Source organism: Fusarium tjaetaba, assembly GCF_013396195.1.
Source record: "Fusarium tjaetaba strain NRRL 66243 chromosome Unknown NRRL66243_c0000033, whole genome shotgun sequence".
Taxonomy (NCBI): Eukaryota; Fungi; Ascomycota; class Sordariomycetes; order Hypocreales; family Nectriaceae; genus Fusarium; species Fusarium tjaetaba.
The window spans coordinates 11,842-29,288 of record NW_023501229.1 but is presented as its reverse complement, the minus strand read 5'-3'; the positions used below and the strand labels follow the sequence as shown (position 1 = coordinate 29,288).

At 50.2% G+C, this 17,447-nt stretch overlaps 8 protein-coding genes across 8 annotated transcripts; 3 read left to right on the top strand and 5 right to left on the bottom strand.

Moving 5' to 3' along the window:
* Positions 1-296: 296 nt before the first annotated feature.
* FTJAE_1795 (short-chain dehydrogenase) lies at positions 297-1,240 on the top strand (the record flags this gene model as incomplete). The annotated part of the gene is made up of 3 exons (XM_037347921.1): positions 297-462; positions 556-780; positions 873-1,240. The coding sequence occupies 3 exons, from the start codon at positions 297-299 to the stop codon at positions 1,238-1,240; spliced, it is 759 nt and encodes a 252-aa protein (XP_037211004.1).
* A 301-nt stretch (positions 1,241-1,541) lies between these two features.
* FTJAE_1794 (carnitinyl dehydratase) lies at positions 1,542-2,395 on the bottom strand (the record flags this gene model as incomplete). The annotated part of the gene is made up of 3 exons (XM_037347920.1): positions 1,542-2,006; positions 2,082-2,141; positions 2,201-2,395. 3 exons carry the CDS (start codon positions 2,393-2,395, stop codon positions 1,542-1,544), a joined length of 720 nt encoding a protein of 239 aa, XP_037211003.1.
* A 691-nt stretch (positions 2,396-3,086) lies between these two features.
* On the bottom strand, positions 3,087-3,881 carry FTJAE_1793 (alpha beta hydrolase fold family; the record flags this gene model as incomplete). Its single annotated transcript, XM_037347919.1, has 1 exon — positions 3,087-3,881. The coding sequence occupies one exon, from the start codon at positions 3,879-3,881 to the stop codon at positions 3,087-3,089; it is 795 nt and encodes a 264-aa protein (XP_037211002.1).
* A 546-nt stretch (positions 3,882-4,427) lies between these two features.
* On the bottom strand, positions 4,428-6,517 carry FTJAE_1792 (Malonate ligase; the record flags this gene model as incomplete). The annotated part of the gene is made up of 4 exons (XM_037347918.1): positions 4,428-4,935; positions 5,007-5,832; positions 5,905-6,362; positions 6,435-6,517. The coding sequence occupies 4 exons, from the start codon at positions 6,515-6,517 to the stop codon at positions 4,428-4,430; spliced, it is 1,875 nt and encodes a 624-aa protein (XP_037211001.1).
* A 203-nt stretch (positions 6,518-6,720) lies between these two features.
* FTJAE_1791 (enoyl hydratase) lies at positions 6,721-7,576 on the top strand (the record flags this gene model as incomplete). Its single annotated transcript, XM_037347917.1, has 2 exons — positions 6,721-6,902; positions 6,961-7,576. The coding sequence occupies 2 exons, from the start codon at positions 6,721-6,723 to the stop codon at positions 7,574-7,576; spliced, it is 798 nt and encodes a 265-aa protein (XP_037211000.1).
* Positions 7,577-7,662: 86 nt separating this feature from the next.
* Positions 7,663-12,292, bottom strand: FTJAE_1790 (major facilitator superfamily transporter; the record flags this gene model as incomplete). Its single annotated transcript, XM_037347916.1, has 12 exons — positions 7,663-8,582; positions 8,648-8,691; positions 8,802-9,253; positions 9,520-9,688; positions 9,741-9,808; positions 9,874-10,004; positions 10,392-10,417; positions 10,607-10,767; positions 10,815-10,931; positions 10,987-11,235; positions 11,289-11,554; positions 11,611-12,292. The coding sequence occupies 12 exons, from the start codon at positions 12,290-12,292 to the stop codon at positions 7,663-7,665; spliced, it is 3,285 nt and encodes a 1,094-aa protein (XP_037210999.1).
* A 937-nt stretch (positions 12,293-13,229) lies between these two features.
* Positions 13,230-15,197, top strand: FTJAE_1789 (heterokaryon incompatibility 6 OR allele; the record flags this gene model as incomplete). Its single annotated transcript, XM_037347914.1, has 4 exons — positions 13,230-14,153; positions 14,200-14,322; positions 14,369-14,614; positions 14,658-15,197. 4 exons carry the CDS (start codon positions 13,230-13,232, stop codon positions 15,195-15,197), a joined length of 1,833 nt encoding a protein of 610 aa, XP_037210998.1.
* Positions 15,198-15,321: 124 nt separating this feature from the next.
* On the bottom strand, positions 15,322-16,849 carry FTJAE_1788 (acid phosphatase; the record flags this gene model as incomplete). Its single annotated transcript, XM_037347913.1, has 2 exons — positions 15,322-16,685; positions 16,732-16,849. 2 exons carry the CDS (start codon positions 16,847-16,849, stop codon positions 15,322-15,324), a joined length of 1,482 nt encoding a protein of 493 aa, XP_037210997.1.
* Positions 16,850-17,447: the final 598 nt, after the last annotated feature.

The window sequence follows — 17,447 nt, the reverse complement described above, 5'->3', positions numbered from 1 at the left end:
ACCTCCATATAGACCGAACAGCGGCTGTAATGAAATGTTGCGTGTGCTTTGTGAATTTCCTTCTGGGGAATCTTCGGCATCACCACAAGGTGGCTGGCTCTATAACGCCGAAGTTGCTGTAACGCCGAAACTGGAGCTCTACAACGCCGACCGAGGCTTGGCAATCTGTCAGTGGCTGAAGGTCTATGATTTGATTCACAGCATCGACAACTACGACGGATGTTTTAAAGAGTTGAAGGCTGGTGCTCGACCCCAACAAGCTATCCCTTAGCTACTCATCCCAAACTTATTCAATCATGGCTGAACGTGTTGCTCAAATTGCCTCTCACATCAGTGACCCGAAAGGTCTACTGGCGGGACAAACCGCAATAATCACGGGAAGTGGACAGGGCATTGGTGCGGAAGCAGCGCGCCTCTTTGCTCAGGAGGGTGCCAAAGTGGTTGTTTGTGATGTCGATTCAGGTAAGTGTTGACTGCCGAACCCTCTGGGGTGAAGGCTGTATGACTTGATATTGATAGGAACAAGACTAATACTCCATTTTTACCACAATACAGACATGGCGCAAAGCGTGGTGAATGAGATTGTCGCCTCTGGGGGCCAGGCAATAGCAGTCTCTGGTGATATTACAGACAGAGACTACATCAGCCAGCTCGTGCAGCGGGCTGCCCAGTTTGGAGGTGGAGAGATCCATATCATCGTGAACAATGCTGGCTTCACCTGGGATGGTGTAGTGCATAAGATGACTGATAAGCAATGGGTTGCCATGGAGAATATCCATGGTACTGCTCCCTTTCGGCTGATTCGTGCCGCAGCACCATACTTCCCCGTCATGGCAAGCAGCGAAACATTGTCGGCATATCATCAACTTCAGGTCTTCACGGAAACATCGGCCAGTCTAACTACGCCTTCTTCAAAGCTGGTGTGTCTGGCCTAATGAAGACGGTTGCAAAGGAATGGGGGCCAGCGTTCAATGTCCGAGCCAACACAGTGGCCTTTGGGTATATCGAGACGCGCTTAACGCAGGCGAAAGAGATAGGGACCTTTATCACAGGGCCAGGTGGTGAGGAGATCCAGCTCGGAGTTCCTGGACGCAATGGCAAATCCTCCTTCGAGGATATTCCACTTCGCAGGCCAGGTTCGGCACATGACGCTGCCAAGGTTATCCTGGCTGTATGCAGTCCCCTTTTCAGCTATGTCACTGGACAGGTGATCTCTGTAACTGGAGGGAGAAATATGTGAAGGATGAGTAGTAAGAGGCCACATTATAGTCCAGTAGTCTTAGACAGAATCACTGATGTAACCCAACATGAAAGCCCAATCCACATAGCAGTCCTCAGCATTGGCCAAACCGCGCGCTGCAAGTATCAGCTGCCAGCTGAATCTGCCCAAAACATCAATGTCATCAAAGCAAAATCCAGGCTTGGCTACCGGACAGGGATATTATAAGGGTCCGAGAAAAAGACAACATTTCAGTCATGATCAATGTGTATGAGCTTTGTGTTCATTGGGATCAAAAAGCAATCATTGTACCAATCTATCACTATAGCTTGACCTTTGCCTGACGGGAATTGAGTCGAGAATGAACATAACTGATCTGTTGGAACGCCCTCAGCGCCTCACCATACAGTTCTCCTCTCAACAATCCGTAGACCCCCATCTTTGCCTTGGATTTGACCCTGTTAGCAAGGTCCAAGGCACGATCAAGCATCTCTTCCGGTGGGGTGATCTCGTCCACTATGCCATCCGCCAATGCCTCGCTTGACGTGAACTTATGGCCCTGTAGGATGACCTTCCTGGCTGTCTGTGGTGGCAGCTTGGCTCTCAGAAGAGCACCCATCCCATCGAAATGCAGGCCGAGCTCTGCCACTGGCATGCACCAGTACCCACGGGTAGCATTCATGACGCGATAGTCGTGGGCCAGTGTCATCACTGAGGCGCCTCCAAAAGTGTGTCCAGTAATAAGACAAATGGTTGGGAATGGAAAGTCTAGGAGAGTTGCAACAAGCTGTTACAGCCGAAGAATGGACACGTTAATGAAGGCTCACCAAGTCTATCATAGGCGACTACAGCAGGTGCTTACCGGATAAAATCCCTCCGAGCTGGCATATGGGTTTGTGTCTCGTTCATAGAGATCTAGACCCTATGCATGTGTAAGCAATGTGTCCGTCATGAATAACCTTTAGCGGGGGGAGAACTTACTGTGCAGAAGAACTTGGTATCATTGCCTCGAATGATGACAGCCCCAGGCGCGTCGGGCCCCAGCGCCTTCCGAACATCGTTCAAAGCCCGGATGATCTCTTGGCAGAATTGCGAAGTCATGCGGTTCTCTGGCGGCTTCTGTAGAGTGAGGATGAAGACATCTCCGCGTCGCTCGAGCCCAAGATTTTGGTACATGATTACTCGTACACGCAGAAAAAAAAATGCTAAAGCTCTGCTCTGATGCTCAAGGTGATTCAGAGGCCGTCATTCACTTGATCACTCGAGCGTTTAATGATTCATTCGTAGGTGGAGCTTTTCCTAAGGATGGAAAACTTCATGGGTCGGTCTCGGCGCCGGTTACTCCGTAAAGTGCGTGCCATCCGAGTGTGTCCTCGGCGAAACGAAAAGCCCCCTGGTAAATGAAACGCCGCATCGATTTGCCGAAGCTCCATGAAAGACATGTCAGAGTCTCGGCGACTCTTGGCAGAATCATGGGTCCATCAATGTCGAATGGCGTGCATTTTACTGTCTAAGATCCATCCATTGAATGGGGCTGATCTGGTGAAGCTACGGAACAGCGAACCAGCTTTACAGTGGCTGCCTGATCCCAAGGTTGTAGGTGAGGACAAGCTGCAACTTTTCAACCGCCGCTAGCTGTGCTCAATTTCGTCGATCATGAGAAATGTAGCAACGAAAGTCTTTATCCTTTGCACAACTTTATGGCTTATGGAATTTTGACATTTGACATTTGAAATCACCATGATTCTTAAGTGTGTTGGCTTGATATGTCTCATTGAGATGTCAAAAGCTTTTGGTATCAATCAATGAGAAATACCAGGGAGCAAATAATAGTCTACATGTAAACAAAACGCTGTCTGCGTCCCTCCTAGATATTCTTGGCAAAGTTTATGATAGCATTGGCCATAGCCTCTGGGTGTTCTGGCGCCATAGCATGGCCAGCATCCTTGATAACCTGTACCTCAACACGGTCGCCCAGATGCGGCTTCATCACATCTTTTACGACAACGGCGTCGTGCTCGGCCTGTAGATCCAATATCGGAACAGTCTTTCCGGCAGAAAAGTACTCGTCGACAGGTGTATGGATGCGCGCATGCGCCTGAGCCTTGTGCGCGGCTTCGTTCCACCCGTCCAGCCACAGACGCGGGTTGCCATTGGGCCCGAAGAAGGCTGTTTGCAGGTACTCGAGACGCTTAGACTCGGGGAGGGACATATCGCCAGACCCGTCAATCTCAGTGCGCAGCCGACTAAAGGGCTTCTCTGTCGAGCCAGGGGGGATCTTGCCTGCTGAGGCGGCTGCCATGACGACGCCACGGACGAGGTCTGGACGGTCGGCGGTCAGCATGCGTGCTGGCTGGCTGCCCCAAGCATGGCCTACGATAACAGACGGGCCGCACTCGATGTGATCTAGGATCATGGCCACATCGGCGGCGAAGTCGTGCATCGTCAGCTTGTCCATGGGACCATTGCTTTTGCCAATGCCGCGAGGCTGAGGGCGGATAACACGGTAGCCAGCTTCAACAATGTATGGGGCCACAGTGTCGTAGTCGTTTGCTCCACGGGCCAGCGAGGGAAGAATGACGATGACAGGACCTGTGCCTTGATCGAGAGCCTCAATTGTAATGGGTCCTTTAGTGACCGTAAATGAAGTCGTAGTGGTCATGCTGGCTGTTTTGGAAGATATGTAACGGTGCTGTCAAGATTTGTGCATATATACACTGGTTTAATCAAGAAGAGTCTCGAGATAGTTATTGCTTCACTCGCGCTCTGGTTTTGTAGGTAATGTCCTTTGTGCTACCCCATTGGGTTTTTGTGATTGGAGGAGGCCGAGGTCCTGGAGTAGATGACTTGTGTAGTATCTACTATTATCATGTTTACTAACTGCAACGGGTCGGAGCGATGTAAGATACGCCCACCCGAAACCGATAATACCGGCTGGGTAATGCAGAAGACCGGGCGTGGGTCCAGATCAGGATGGGGGGCGGGGATCCTGACCGGGCTCTCGGCGATTCCCCACGGAATGACGCCGTGGATAGGAAATTTCTTTTTTAAAGATTCTCCAAATTAGATTTAGCTTTCAAGGATCCTCGCAAGTCCTTGTGTTATTGCTAGGGTAAGTTCTGAATTGCAGTTTATATAGGCAGTTTTAGTATCGACTCAAATACCACAAAGAGCTAACTCCAAGCTTATCTTAAATGTTACTGCAATTTCACAGTCTTGCCTGTAGCGGCCTTTGCTGCTTCTTCTTCCACACTTGAACCTGAGGTATCTCCTCGTATCCGGGAGTCGGAATGAGTTTCGGTCCCAGTATCTTCTTCTGTACCTTGCCTGTAGCACCTTTGGGGATCTCCCCTTCCATCACCCTCAGCACAGTGGGGAGCTTATACCCGGCCAGCTGATCCCTTAGAGTATTCCTGACTGTGTCAAGGGTGATATCCGATGCATTTTTGTTCTTCATAGCCAGCACCGCAGCAACCCGCTGCCCAAACTCGTCGTCCTCTACACCCACTACCATGGCCTCGTTCACGTATGGCAGTGTCAAACACGCGCGCTCAACATCCAGCGCTGAGATTTTGTAACCACCAGACTTGATGATGTCCACTGAGGCGCGGCCCTCGATGAAGTAGAAGTTCCCCTCACGTCGTGCGATGTCACCCGTCTTGTACCAGCCATCAGCATCAAGTGCGTTCTTGGTTGTTTCCGGTTCCATGAGGTACCTTTGTTATTCGTCAGCGGCAAGTACATCGGTGATACGGAACAAGACTCTCGAGATAAACATAATACTCACTTGGCGAACATATTAGGCGTCTTGACCAACAACTCACCTTCAGGAGAGATGTTAATCTCTACTCCTGGCAAAGGCTGGCCTACGCTTCCCTTGGGAATGTCCCGAAATTCGAGAGGCACACGAATGCAGCCAGGAATCTCGGTAGCGCCGTAGCGGATAAGGATTGGCTGGCCCCTTGTGGCGGTCCAGAAATCCTGTACGTGCTCCTGCAGAGCGCTAGATCCACATAGAAATGCACGGAATTGGCGTGCTGCCTGCTTATAAGGCATCTGCTCATGTGTCGGGAGCTGTTCGATGAACCACTTGAGACGCATGTAAATCGTAGGTACAGCAGAGAAGATGGTCAGGCCACCCTGCAGCCAGCGCTGGAGCACGGTGCCAGCGTCGAACTTCTCATGGAACTCAATACAGGCTCCTGCGTTGAGGAAGGGGAAGAACGAAGTACCCAGACCAGTGGTGTGATGGACGGGAAGCGTGTGGAGAAGAACGTCTGTGTGAGTGATGCCGTAGCTGTCGCCGACAGTGATAGCGCCCTCATGTGTATAGGTCCGTCGCAGCACTACGCCCTTGGGCTTGCCGGTTGTGCCAGAAGTGAAGATAACTACGCCGGGTGCGCTGGGGTCTCGTGGTGAGTTGGATGATAACGAAATGTTGAACGGCTTCAAGCGGGTCGTGCGAGGTAGGTTGGGTAAAATGTCAAGGTGCAGAATGCCACAGCGCTGCGCTGACTCTTTTGCAAGCTGGGTCGTCGCTGAGCTGGAAAGAATGGCCACCTGCTGTGACTTTGTGGCGTAGTAGAAGATCTCGTCTGCCGGAGCCGTGGGGACTATGACGATGATATGAGTCAGTCACTCACTCCTTGGTCGGCGGATGGCGTGGCATGGAAGAATATACATACACATAGGCACGACTGCTCCTCCGAGCGCCAGCACCGTCAGCACGGCTACAGTAAACTCATAGCCACCTGCAGCTAGCACTCCGAAATACACCTCACTGCCGCTACTCAGCTGGTGCTGCACCTCGGATGCCAACGCTGCTCGTACAACCTCCCTGTACCATAGAACAGCATCGAGCAGCTCCCCATACGTCTTGGACACTCCAAGAACCTGGTCTACAATGGCGACGTGGTCTCGATGGGCGTGCCGCAGTAGCCTGGTGAACAAGGGATCGTTTGGCAATACATGTGGACCTTGATGCGACGGCACGATCTGCGTCCGGTCCAAGTCCGCAAAAGTGCTGGTGATAGTAGTGGGAGTCAGAGCCATGTTGAGAGGATCAATCATTGTCTTTGGTATGAGAGAATACCAACAAACACATTCTGACCTCTGAACACCGGACCTATTTAGAGCGCGTTTTCTGCGTAGTATGTAGCATCTGGCTGCCTCACTCACTCAAGCATGTTTCCCCAAATCCGGCGTTTAGACATACCGACCTTGCAGGGCAAGGACCGAAACTCCGAGTGGGGTCCTGTTACGGAGACTAAGCGGTGTCTCGGTGGTGAGAGGGGTCATGGTGAGTTGAGTCAGTTGACTACTTGGCGGACTCTGCTTCCCCTGGAGTGTCCGTCCGTCGGCTACTCGCTGGAGTGAAGGGCCGGGCAAGTGTGTAGCCCGTGTCGTTCGGTTCCATTTAACAGCTCGCCACAGAAGATTCAGCTAGCGACAGCACGCAACACCTGCATCTATCTACCTATCTAACTTAGTCAATCGAAAGAATGGCAGTCATCGAGGTTGAGTACAATGGCCCCGTCGCGGTTATAGTACTCAACAAACCCAACAAGCTCAACGCTTTGACCAAAGATGAATTCTACCAGCTGGCGCGCACACTCCAGGAGGTTGCCAATCACGATGAAGTTGTGGCCACTGTGTTGACAGGCAACGGGAGATTCTTTTCAGCGTGAGGAGCTTCTCTACCTATCTTATCTATTGTTACTGAGACTGACGTATGTGTACAGCGGTGCCGACGTGTCTGTCTCTAGGCAGGTACCCGAGGGTACAGATTTGTATCGTCATAACCTGACGGTCACCGTAGCCAGCAACATGAATCTTGCGCGGGCATTCTATACCCATCCCAAGATCTTGGTAGTAGCCCTCAACGGTCCTGTAGTCGGCATGGCTGCTGCGCTGATTGCTTTCGCCGATTTCATTTACTGCACACGAGAAACCTATCTCTTGACGCCGTTCGCTAGCTTGGGCTTGATAAGCGAAGGCGTGTCGTCGATAGCTTTCGCAGAGCGCCTGGGCATCTCCAAAGCAAACGAAGCCCTCATTCTGGCGAAGCGGATAACTAGCAAGGAATTACTTGAGGCAGGATTCGTAAACCAAATATTTGATTGCCCCGCCGAGTCGTTCCGGGGCGAGGTACTCAAAGAAGTCAAGGAAAGGTTCCATGATGGTCTGAATGCATCAAGTATGTTGCAGATCAAGAAGATGATTAGAAATCTATCAAGACGGGAGCTGGATGCTCAGAATGTTGATGAAGTGTTTGGAGCTCTCGAGAGAAACGTCCAAGGAATTCCGCAGCAGGAGTTTGAGAAACTGAGGAAGGGGCAGAAGAAACATAAGCTGTGAGCCTGAAGCTGTGACTGAAGTCTAGTGCAAGTGTCGAATAACACAATTTACGGTTCGAATAAAAAGCCATCATTAAGAATCCAATTCTACACATGCTCAAATTGAAATGCCCCCATATCCAGGGCTTCCCCGGGGTCCATGAACGTGTCGGTCGCCAACGCATTGCTGCCGGGGAGCGGTACAGGCTCTGGAATTTGCTCTTGTGCAGCCATCGGACTGGAGCCAGAGGACATCTGTTGGCTTATAGTGCTCCATATACGGCAATAGCCGAGGTCTATCATCTTGAAGTACTCAAGGGAACCCTTATAGTCCACTCGAAAGTGGGCCGTAGAACTTGGGGCACGTTGTTGCCTCTTGTTGATAGCATTCTGGAGAGCCCTCGAAGCCCCAATCGCTGATCGCCAGCGTTTCGATAGCTCCGCAAGTGCAAGCTGAAGTATCTCCAGATCCGGCTGTACAGCATCCCACAGTCTCTTATTAGGCATGACCGAGACAAGCGCCATGCTCGAAATAAGGCAGTACCGAGTGCTTATCGGTGCTAAGACTTTGATCTCGTCTCTGGCCAGAAAGTCCTCAAAAATGCGGGCTACGAACGATGCAGCCAACGTCGCAGTTGCTGATCCCCCCGAGTGCGCAGGCTGCATACGAGAAAACACTATCAAGCTAGTGAAATATGGTAGATACAGCTGACGTGCCGGTAGGTTTTGACTGGTTGCAAGATAGCCATGCGTTGACTGGTTGCTGGGAGCAACTTGGAGATCTTGGGGCAGACTCGTTGCCCAGCGGTACAATGAGCTCTCAATGTAGAGTCTTTTTGTCCGTGACATGTGTCGTCTTATACAGCAAGATGATATGTCTCCAAGTACTTGGCAGATGTCGACCCAGGCCGAGAACAGCTGAAACGCGAACTGCGAGTCTGGGAAGTCGCTTGGTATTGGAGGCTGCACATCGCTGTCATCGAGATTGATGACTCGCGGTCGGCCATGAGCGACGGAGATGAGTGAATCTCGAACCTGTATAATTCTCAGTCAGCATGAGCCAACTTGGCCGAGTGTACGCGTTTCAACTTACCACCAAACTTCACCACAGCCTTCGTCGTATTGCCCTCGATGGTCCTGGAGGAGATTCTCTGTGTAGGCCAATCTGATGGGCGATTCCGACCCCGATCTTGAGCCAGAAACCACTATTGTCAAATGAAATATGCTCAGGGGCCTGTGGGTTGTACCATTGAAGCATCAGCGAGGCCTTTATGGCAGACAACCCATCCGTCTCTACTCCAGACCAGAAGACTGTTTTGGCTCTGTGATAAAAGTCGTCTGAAGATGCGAAGGCAACCACAGAAGGTGAACTTGTGACTCGACTACCGGCCAGCCATAATGATTGTGCCAGCAGCAATGAAGTTGGTTCTTGTTCGAAATGCGAAAGCTCATGGATATCTTTTTGTTCCAGAACAGGCGTCCATAAGTTGCAGTAGTCTAAGAATGCACTCAGCAGGCTTTGACGGGCTGCAAGAGGAGGTATATCTAGAGCTTTCCACAGAACTAACGTTTCCCTTTGAGTGCTTGCATGAGGTCCGACCTTTATCTTTGCTGGCGCAAAGGCACGAGCACTCGTCTCATCTATCTCATCGTCATCTGTGACATAATGGCCTCTACCTATATACGTTGTCGATTGGGTCTTGCAGTTGCATGTCAGCATTGATTAGGTCAAGAATCCTTGGGAAAGGGATGATGAGGAACCAGAAATCATTGTAGTACGAAGCTATTCGGGAAGTTCATACAGGTCATAAAAGATAACGAGGCCCGGGCTTGTTCATTGGGCATGTCATAGCATAGAGATCTGGACTTGTCATCCATACTCGAAGGCCAAGATGCGCAACTTCAGTGCAATACACAAGTAACCTTGATCAAGGCAAAGGAGATAACAGAGCACGCGTGACTTACCGTAGATGGGGTCTGATATGAGGCATGCTCCATCGGCATTACTATGCCTGCCCCAGATGACTGCGAAACGTGCTGAGTTTGTTGATTGCTGTAATTGTGGCTTTCATTGTTGCTGAGCTGTTGAGTCATGGGAGCAGCTCCCCCACGACGACGCTTTCTAGTGCGCGGACTGAAGCATCAGGTAAGCCTACGTCTGACGGGCTTGGACCATGGTAGCCTACATGCACTCTACTCCCGCAGCCTTGCATGTTATGCAAGTGTTTGATTCGGCGTCCACTTCGCAGCGGACCTGGAGGAAGTCAGCAGACCTGGGTTAGGGTTTGTTTGAGCTCGGGACTGGACTCAGCTACTGACCTTGCGATTGTGGCAGAGTGTACAGGCAAGCATTCTCGATCGGCGTTCGTTGACAAGGCGAGGATTGTGCCGGCGGGCAAAATCCTCGCGAGGAAGGAGATGGTCTTGAAAGACCGAAATGCCGACCAAGCCTATCCAAAAACAGAAAAGCGCAGAATGGGGCGAGTCAGGGAATGCGGGGATGACAAGCCGCGACGGGTCTCGATCCTCAGTGACTGAGTCGGTCTTTCGCCGACTTACCGATATTCCATATCAGCACCCTCAGGTCAAAGAATTTTGCCAATATGCCTGAATCCCAATCTGGTCAGCTCAAACCTAAAACATTGTCTACGAGCCAGTTACAACTAACAGTATTATTGACAGATCTTTATTAGTGGAATAGGGTAGGGGCTACAGGCGGAAGACTTGGCGTGGAAGATAAGGTAAATGTGTTTCTTTCTGTAGCTGTATAATATTGATGCTGTTGATTTATGCAATGACTTCACACGATCTGTGTGGGGTTTGTTCTTAATACTAACCTATCCCAGCAAACACATCTGGTTGCCTTGCGTAGCACTTTGCGGCGAGTAGTTAATAGATCTCGGCAACAGTATTTATGAAATTGATCTCGTGAAGCATAACTCTTGCATAAATCATTACAGTCGACTCCACAACCGCCACGTCTCAAAACTAGAACAAAACTAGTAACAACACAATTGTCCCCATCACAATCCCCATGGCTTACTCAACATACCGCCACCTCTTTGGCAGGTTGTTGGCCGCTTCGTGTTCATCCATTTTCTTGTTGAGTCTCTTGACATACCATTTGCAAACAAGGCAACCGGCAATGCCCATGACACAGCCTGCAATGATCAAAATGCCACCATTCTGATAGCGGGGTTCTTGGGAGCGAAGCTTGGCTGGTCAGCAGGAATCTGGGACACCGAGGGTGAGAGACTTACGAAGAAGTATGGCGTGAACCAGTGAGAGACTGACGCGATGCAGTTCGTAATGGCAACCAGAGCACCACGCTTTGTGCGAGGGCGAGCCACGTTAGTTGTTTCCCAAGGTATGTGAATCTGCTCTCGTTAGCATGGATCAAACTATACCCAATTGGAGACATTCGGTACGTACATTCAAGCCAACAAAAGGTCCTGCACACAAAAGGAACATGCCAAAGTATCGGGCACCTGCATTTAGGGTGGAGATCATGATGACAACGCCGACGATGCATGCAACTGTGCTTCCAATTATATGCCAGCAATGCTCCATGTGTCTTCCCCAGGACCAGGAGATTACACAAGTGGCGAGGTAGGCGAAGATGTACGGCGGAGCTTGGATGAGATAGGTCATTAGGTTCGAGTAACCGAGAGTTTTCACGATCTAGACTGGTCAGACATCTTGGGGATTTGCAGTGACTTGCGGGCATGACTTACTGATGGGAAGAAATCCTTGAATGAAAGGGCGACAATGAGGCCAAAGTGAAGCACCGTATAAATCCAGGTGAATGGGTCTTTGCAGGCAAGCTTGACTCCTTCCCAAGCACCACCTTCGTCATCCTCCGACCGCCCACCTGCCGAGACGACCATTCGATATTGGGCCATCTCTGACATCTCGGCGGTCATGAAGTACGTTCCCGTGTTGTGAGGGAAGTTGGGGATGCACCAGAATCCCATGATAGCGACGAACAGTCCGACGATACCTGGGAGAGTCAGAGGGATCCATACATCTTCACGGCCAAAGCTAGGGCTGACTTACCCTCAATGATGACAAACCACTGCCACGCACGCATGCCGGCAAGACCGTTCATGTTCTCCAAAATACCAGCAGCAAGCAGCCCAGAGAAGATGTTGGAAGCGATATTGCCCGCATGCCAGATGGCCATTCTCAGAGGGGCCTCCTCCTTTGTGTACCATGAGGAGGTCATCAAGCTGACCATGGGAAGGAAAGGGCCCTCAGCCACGCCGACCATGAAGCGGCATACCAAGAACGACCATCCGGAAGTCATTGCGGCCATGCATGCTGTGATAACAGACCATGCAATGACATAGGCGGGCATCTGCCATCGCGGCAGGCCTTTGGCGAGGTAGACAGTGGCAGGAAGCTGAGTGACGATGTAACCAACATAGAACAGCGAGATTCCAGCAGACCACATGGTGTCAGACATGTGCAGGTCATCCTGCATACCGGCCAACCGAGCATTTGCCACGTTGATGCGGTCGAGGTAGCCCATCAGCAACATGAGCGTCACAACCGGCAAGAAAGCCCAATCAAGTTTTCGCTTGAGCTTCGTTTCGATCTGCTGACGTTCCTCGAGGCTTTTGTTGGCCAAGAGGGGAAAGAGGGAGACATACTCTTCCATATCTGCCTCTCCCTCGACATGGGTGGCATATTCTTTCTCCGTAGAGCTGTCGTGGGATGTCGTGCGTTGTACAGCCATTCTTTCTCCTGTTGATTGCTGGTCACCTTCTTGATATACTTGCTAGTAGATGCGATTGATGAAGGAGATTGTGTGCCCATCACTATTGCCGCAGGGTCAGACTGCTTTATAGGTGAATCAAGATGGCTGCGTGCTGGGGCTCAGTAACTCTGAACAGACTGTCAACAGTCCAACCAGGCGTCGAGGATGTCACAGTGATTCGCAGGAACTTGTTATCCAGTAGCTAGACCCTGACTTCCCCGCGTTTACCCCAGAAAGTTTAAACTTGGCTTATCTAGCGTGGGGAGACTTGGGGTCGGCGTTTCGGAACTTCGGTCATTCTAAACCAACGCCAATGCAGGTTACGGACATAACCCGCTCGTGCTACAATCTAGAACGTAGTTAGGTCAGAGCATAACATACACCTGAGAAACTCTGCGTTATAGCAAACACAGTGCCGAATAGAACACGGTAAGCTTGTGTCGACTGCAAAGAATGCTTACTTATGCTAGGGAATGCATGATGTATATCTTGCCGTCCTACCGGGCAAAGATACAGAAGACCGGAAAGCAAGAGATAAGAAGATAAAGAAGAAGAAAATAGTTTTTTCCGCGTTAAGTTTTACTTATTTATCCTATGCATGAGCGATAGTCTTTTATTATATTAGTGATATTAGGTCTACTGATTCGTAGCATAGATTCAGCACTCTTGACTTCTTGGAGGGTTCACAGATTACAGAAATAACCTGTAGATCTGAAGTGTTTGTAATATACGCGTATTCGGGATGCGATGCGGTTTGAGGCTCTGACATTTTAAGCCCACAACGGGCTGTCCCCTGATAAAGATGAATATTGTGGGGCACGTGCAGAGCTTTAGTTCGGCCTTAAATATTACATAGATACCTCATTTCGTTAATAGTTGGTACTTATCTTCATTTGTTTCAGCGCGTAGACTCAAGATGGTCACCGGCAACTTCAAATACAACAGTTTGCAGGAGAATGAGATCAGGGTGTTGGTGCTGGATGCAGCAGCTCAAGAAAGAGACACTCTCTCGGGCGCTCTCGTCGTTGTGAAGCATATGCCAGGCGATCACGTCACACGGTACGATGCAATGTCGTACATTTGGGGTGACCAGTCAGATCCAGACTACGTAGATCTCAGGCACCCAAGACCGATTGGTCATGATATATCATACACTTGCGACAAGGAGTCTTTGGGGACGCTCGCCATCGGTCGCAATCTTGCCTCGGCGTTGCGAAAGATCCGTCACCAAAGCAACAACCAGATCCTCTGGGCCGATTCTATCTGTATCAATCAAAAGGATCTGGATGAACGCGCCGCGCAGGTGTTGCGAATGCGCGAAATATACAAGCACGCTCAGCGTGTTATTGCCTGGCTTGGCCCTGCAGACAAGCACAGACCTATCGCTATCGCTATACTGGAAGAACTAGCCAACTGCGTTAACTTTATCAACAAAGAGAATGACATCTTGGATAACCGAATAACATTTAAACCAGACAAGTATGACTTTATCATGAGAAGATACCCGGACAACTCACACGACTGGTCCAAGCCAATGCCGTTCTCTGACCACCAACGGAAGGCCTTGATATCCTTGATATCGCGGTCCTGGTTCCGCCGACTCTGGGTACGTCAAGGAATCCTACTGGCGAGCAAAGACACGATTATCCTGGTAGGAGACGATAGCATGCCTTGGCTGCACTTTAGGAGCGCTATCGAAATGATTACCTCAAAAAGAGAGGCATTAGCTGGCACGGTAGACATCCATACCATGGTCGAATTCTCCAATGCACGCAGCTTTTCACCCCTTCGACACTTGAAGGGCTTTTTCTCTCTCGTAGCTTACACACACGCCTGCGAGGTAACGGCGCGGAGGGTTAGAGTCTTCGCCCTATTGGGTCTCGCAGAGGGTGGCTTCACCAGCGAAAATGTGGTTGATTGGTGAAAAGGACGTCAAGGATGTCCATCGCGATGCTTTGGTTCGAGCGTCGACGTATCACCAGGATCTCAAGTTGATGTCGCTGTCCGGCGTCTGAGCCAACATGGATCCCTGACTTGGAGCGGATACAGCTCCAGCGGCCCATAACTTACGGTCGAGCTGCTCTTTGTTCTGCCGAGAATGGACATGCGTTCACCAAAGAGCAACTGTTACTGCAAGGTATACGCTGCGAGTACATTACGGAGCTAGTCGGGCCCCAGGACAGTCAAAACTCACAAGCCGAGCTCCAGGCCACTGTATTAGACGCAGCACGACGCTATCTGGGCCCAGAACCAGAGACTTGGGATTTCCAAAAGGTTCAGCAGTTCTTCCTCATGTTACATGTAAGCGACTTCTTCATCCACCGACCTACCTTTCATCAACAAGATGCAGGAGCAGTTGGCTGAGCAAATCAGCGCCCATAGCAAGACGCTTGGTGGTCAACTTGCACACTTGACTTACTACATGCACAATCGCTCTATATATCTAACCAAGATGGGTTACATCGTACTAGGTCCTCGAGGCTGCCAGCCTGACGACCCAGTCGTTATCTTTCTTGGCTGCCATCTGCCTATGGTGCTTCGGTCGATAGAAGATGACGAGTTCAAACTCAGAGGGCCATGTGTTCACCCATCACTCTTGGGCGGCGAAGCTATTCTCGGCGAGTTGCCCAACGGTTGGCGCCTGAGCTATCCCAAACGTGGTGAAAAGCCTATCCTTGAGGATCCAGATGGAAAGCGACATCATATAGACCCACGACTGAATGGCATCCCGATCTCAGAGGGATGGGAACTACGCTGGAGAGATAATGGTACCCCGTTCTGGTACATTGCTACAGAAGATCGCTGGACCAATTTTGATCCAAGAGTCTCACTGGAAGGCCTTAGGAAGAGGGGGAGGAAAGTGGATGACTATGTACCGCGATAAGGGCATAAATTTCAATTGTCCTGTCGTCCATCTTAAAGTATCTGTCCCGGACTTTCAACAAGGGACTATAGAAATCATGCTACTTAAGAAAGGTGTCAAACGCAATAACATTTCCGCTTTTTCTCTAGTTCTGCCTCACAAATTGTTTGTTGTGGGACTTGAAAAGCTTGGACTGATCCAGCAGTTTCCCTGTCGATGACTGAAAGAAGTCGACTTGTAAGTTCTGGGCATCCTGGAACCGAATAGTCGCGTAACTAAAATCATCCGCATACGCAAATGCGTTGCCAGTAGCATTCTTCCCCACAGCACTCAGTCCCTCGATGTTTCCTGTACCTCCAGACACAATGTACATAGGCGCCTTGGGGTCTTTCATTCCCGCAGCATCAACAGTCCCGTTGTAGATGGGGTAGAAGCGCTGTGAGTTATGTACGTGCCCAAAGACAGCCAAGTCGACGCCATACTTGTAGAACAACCCTTCAAATGCCTGTTGGCAAGGCTTGCAACCTTCATCGCCAGTAGTGTACCAAGGGCGGTGACCCGCAACAATGACCCAGGGTGTGACTGTACGGTCAACTGATGCAAGATCGGCTTCAAGAAATTGGATTTGCTGATTGGGACTGCCAAAGGGTCCGCTATTCAGGTTTGCTGAGCCACCTGGTGCGTCTGGTGCATTGGGGAAGTCGGTTTCAGTATCAATCATGACGACATGTGCCATGCCGTATTCGAAGGAGAACCAGAATGGCGGGTTTGCCAGTTGCTTAGCCTTGTTTGCGCTCACTCTTGCCGCGTCACTAGAAGAGGTCGAAGGAAAGGCGAGAGGCATCACTTGGCCGAATCTATACATGAAATCGGTGAAGTTTTTCTGGCCCTCAGGACAGAGATTGTTGAGGATGGGGATCTCTTCACACGCTGCTTCATGGTTTCCTGGGCTGACCATGTAAGGCTTTCGACCAGAGATAGGGGCCAACTGATTGTAGAATGTCTCGAGAATGGCCTGATAGGCCTCCTCGCCGTGAAGCAGATTCTTGGGTTTCAGGAACCAATCGTCAGCGTATGCGAGATCTCCAGGATGGATGATAAATTCGTAGTCATCGGCTGTCGTTGCAAGACGACCGATGGTCGTGTGGTTCAAAGCAGGCTGAACGTTGGGGATAACATCTCGTTTAGTTTGATCCATCTTGATAGTGAAACCATCCTCTCCGTACACACCAAGGTCAATGATGGCGTTGATGGCGAATGGGGTTGTGTCTCCAGCTGCCCGAGGGCTGAGGAACTGGTCAACAACCGAACTTTTAGACACAATCTTGTAGTAGTATTTCGTTGCTGGGGACAGATTGTCAATAGTCACGGCGTTGGCCCAGGTGCGAGAAGTCGGATATGTCAATGATATATCCGAGCATGCTTGCTTTTCAAGCTTGTCTTTTGACAAGCCATACTGCACGCAAGGTTTAGATTGCTTGGCATAGGTATTCCAGCCAATAGTTACACCTAACAGAGTTGAGTGATAAAACTTGTACTTTGAAGTTGAACTTACTGTTTGGTCCATCCAGCGACAGTCTTTGTTGTACCGGAGTTGAGAGATCGGATGGGATAGGCGGGAAGCTGACCTTGGCTAGAGCGCCGGCCGCAAAAAGAAATAGACCAGCAATCATATCTTGAGATGATGTCGCCTTGTCGTCAAATCAATCTGAAGTCTTCCACTCAAACTTGCCAATGCGAACGGTCGCCATTGACGCAACTAAGGTCCTTCATCTTGGAATTTATACTTATTCTCCTTGTCTGCATTTCAGATAATTGTGCCGCATAGCCGACTGGATACCTTAGCTTCTGTGAGGATCCTGATTAAGAATGTGCTCCGAGGCCATATGCACGAGGTCTGTTGCGATTTGATCTTTACTTGTGAATACCAATCAGCGCGTGGTTATTCAGCAGCATCTCATTGGTTGGGCACCTTGGTTTAGTCGGTCACCCAAAACGGCAGGCAAATGTCTATCATTATGCAACTCCACTGCTTCGGCCGAGGCGCCTGATGTATTTATCGGCAAAAGTTCCAGCTGCCCAATCTGTCTCTTGGTGTTTATGTAAAGTCAAATATTTTGGGTCAGTCTGGCCTGTATATTCTCTGAGTTGAGAGCCTAAGCAATCGGTGTCCCGCTTGGCCTAGGCTGCGTCTATTTCCGTTTTGTGGTCAGTCGCAGGAGCCGCTGTGATTGGTAGAAGAACGACCCAGGAGTGCAGGGTAACGCGCTT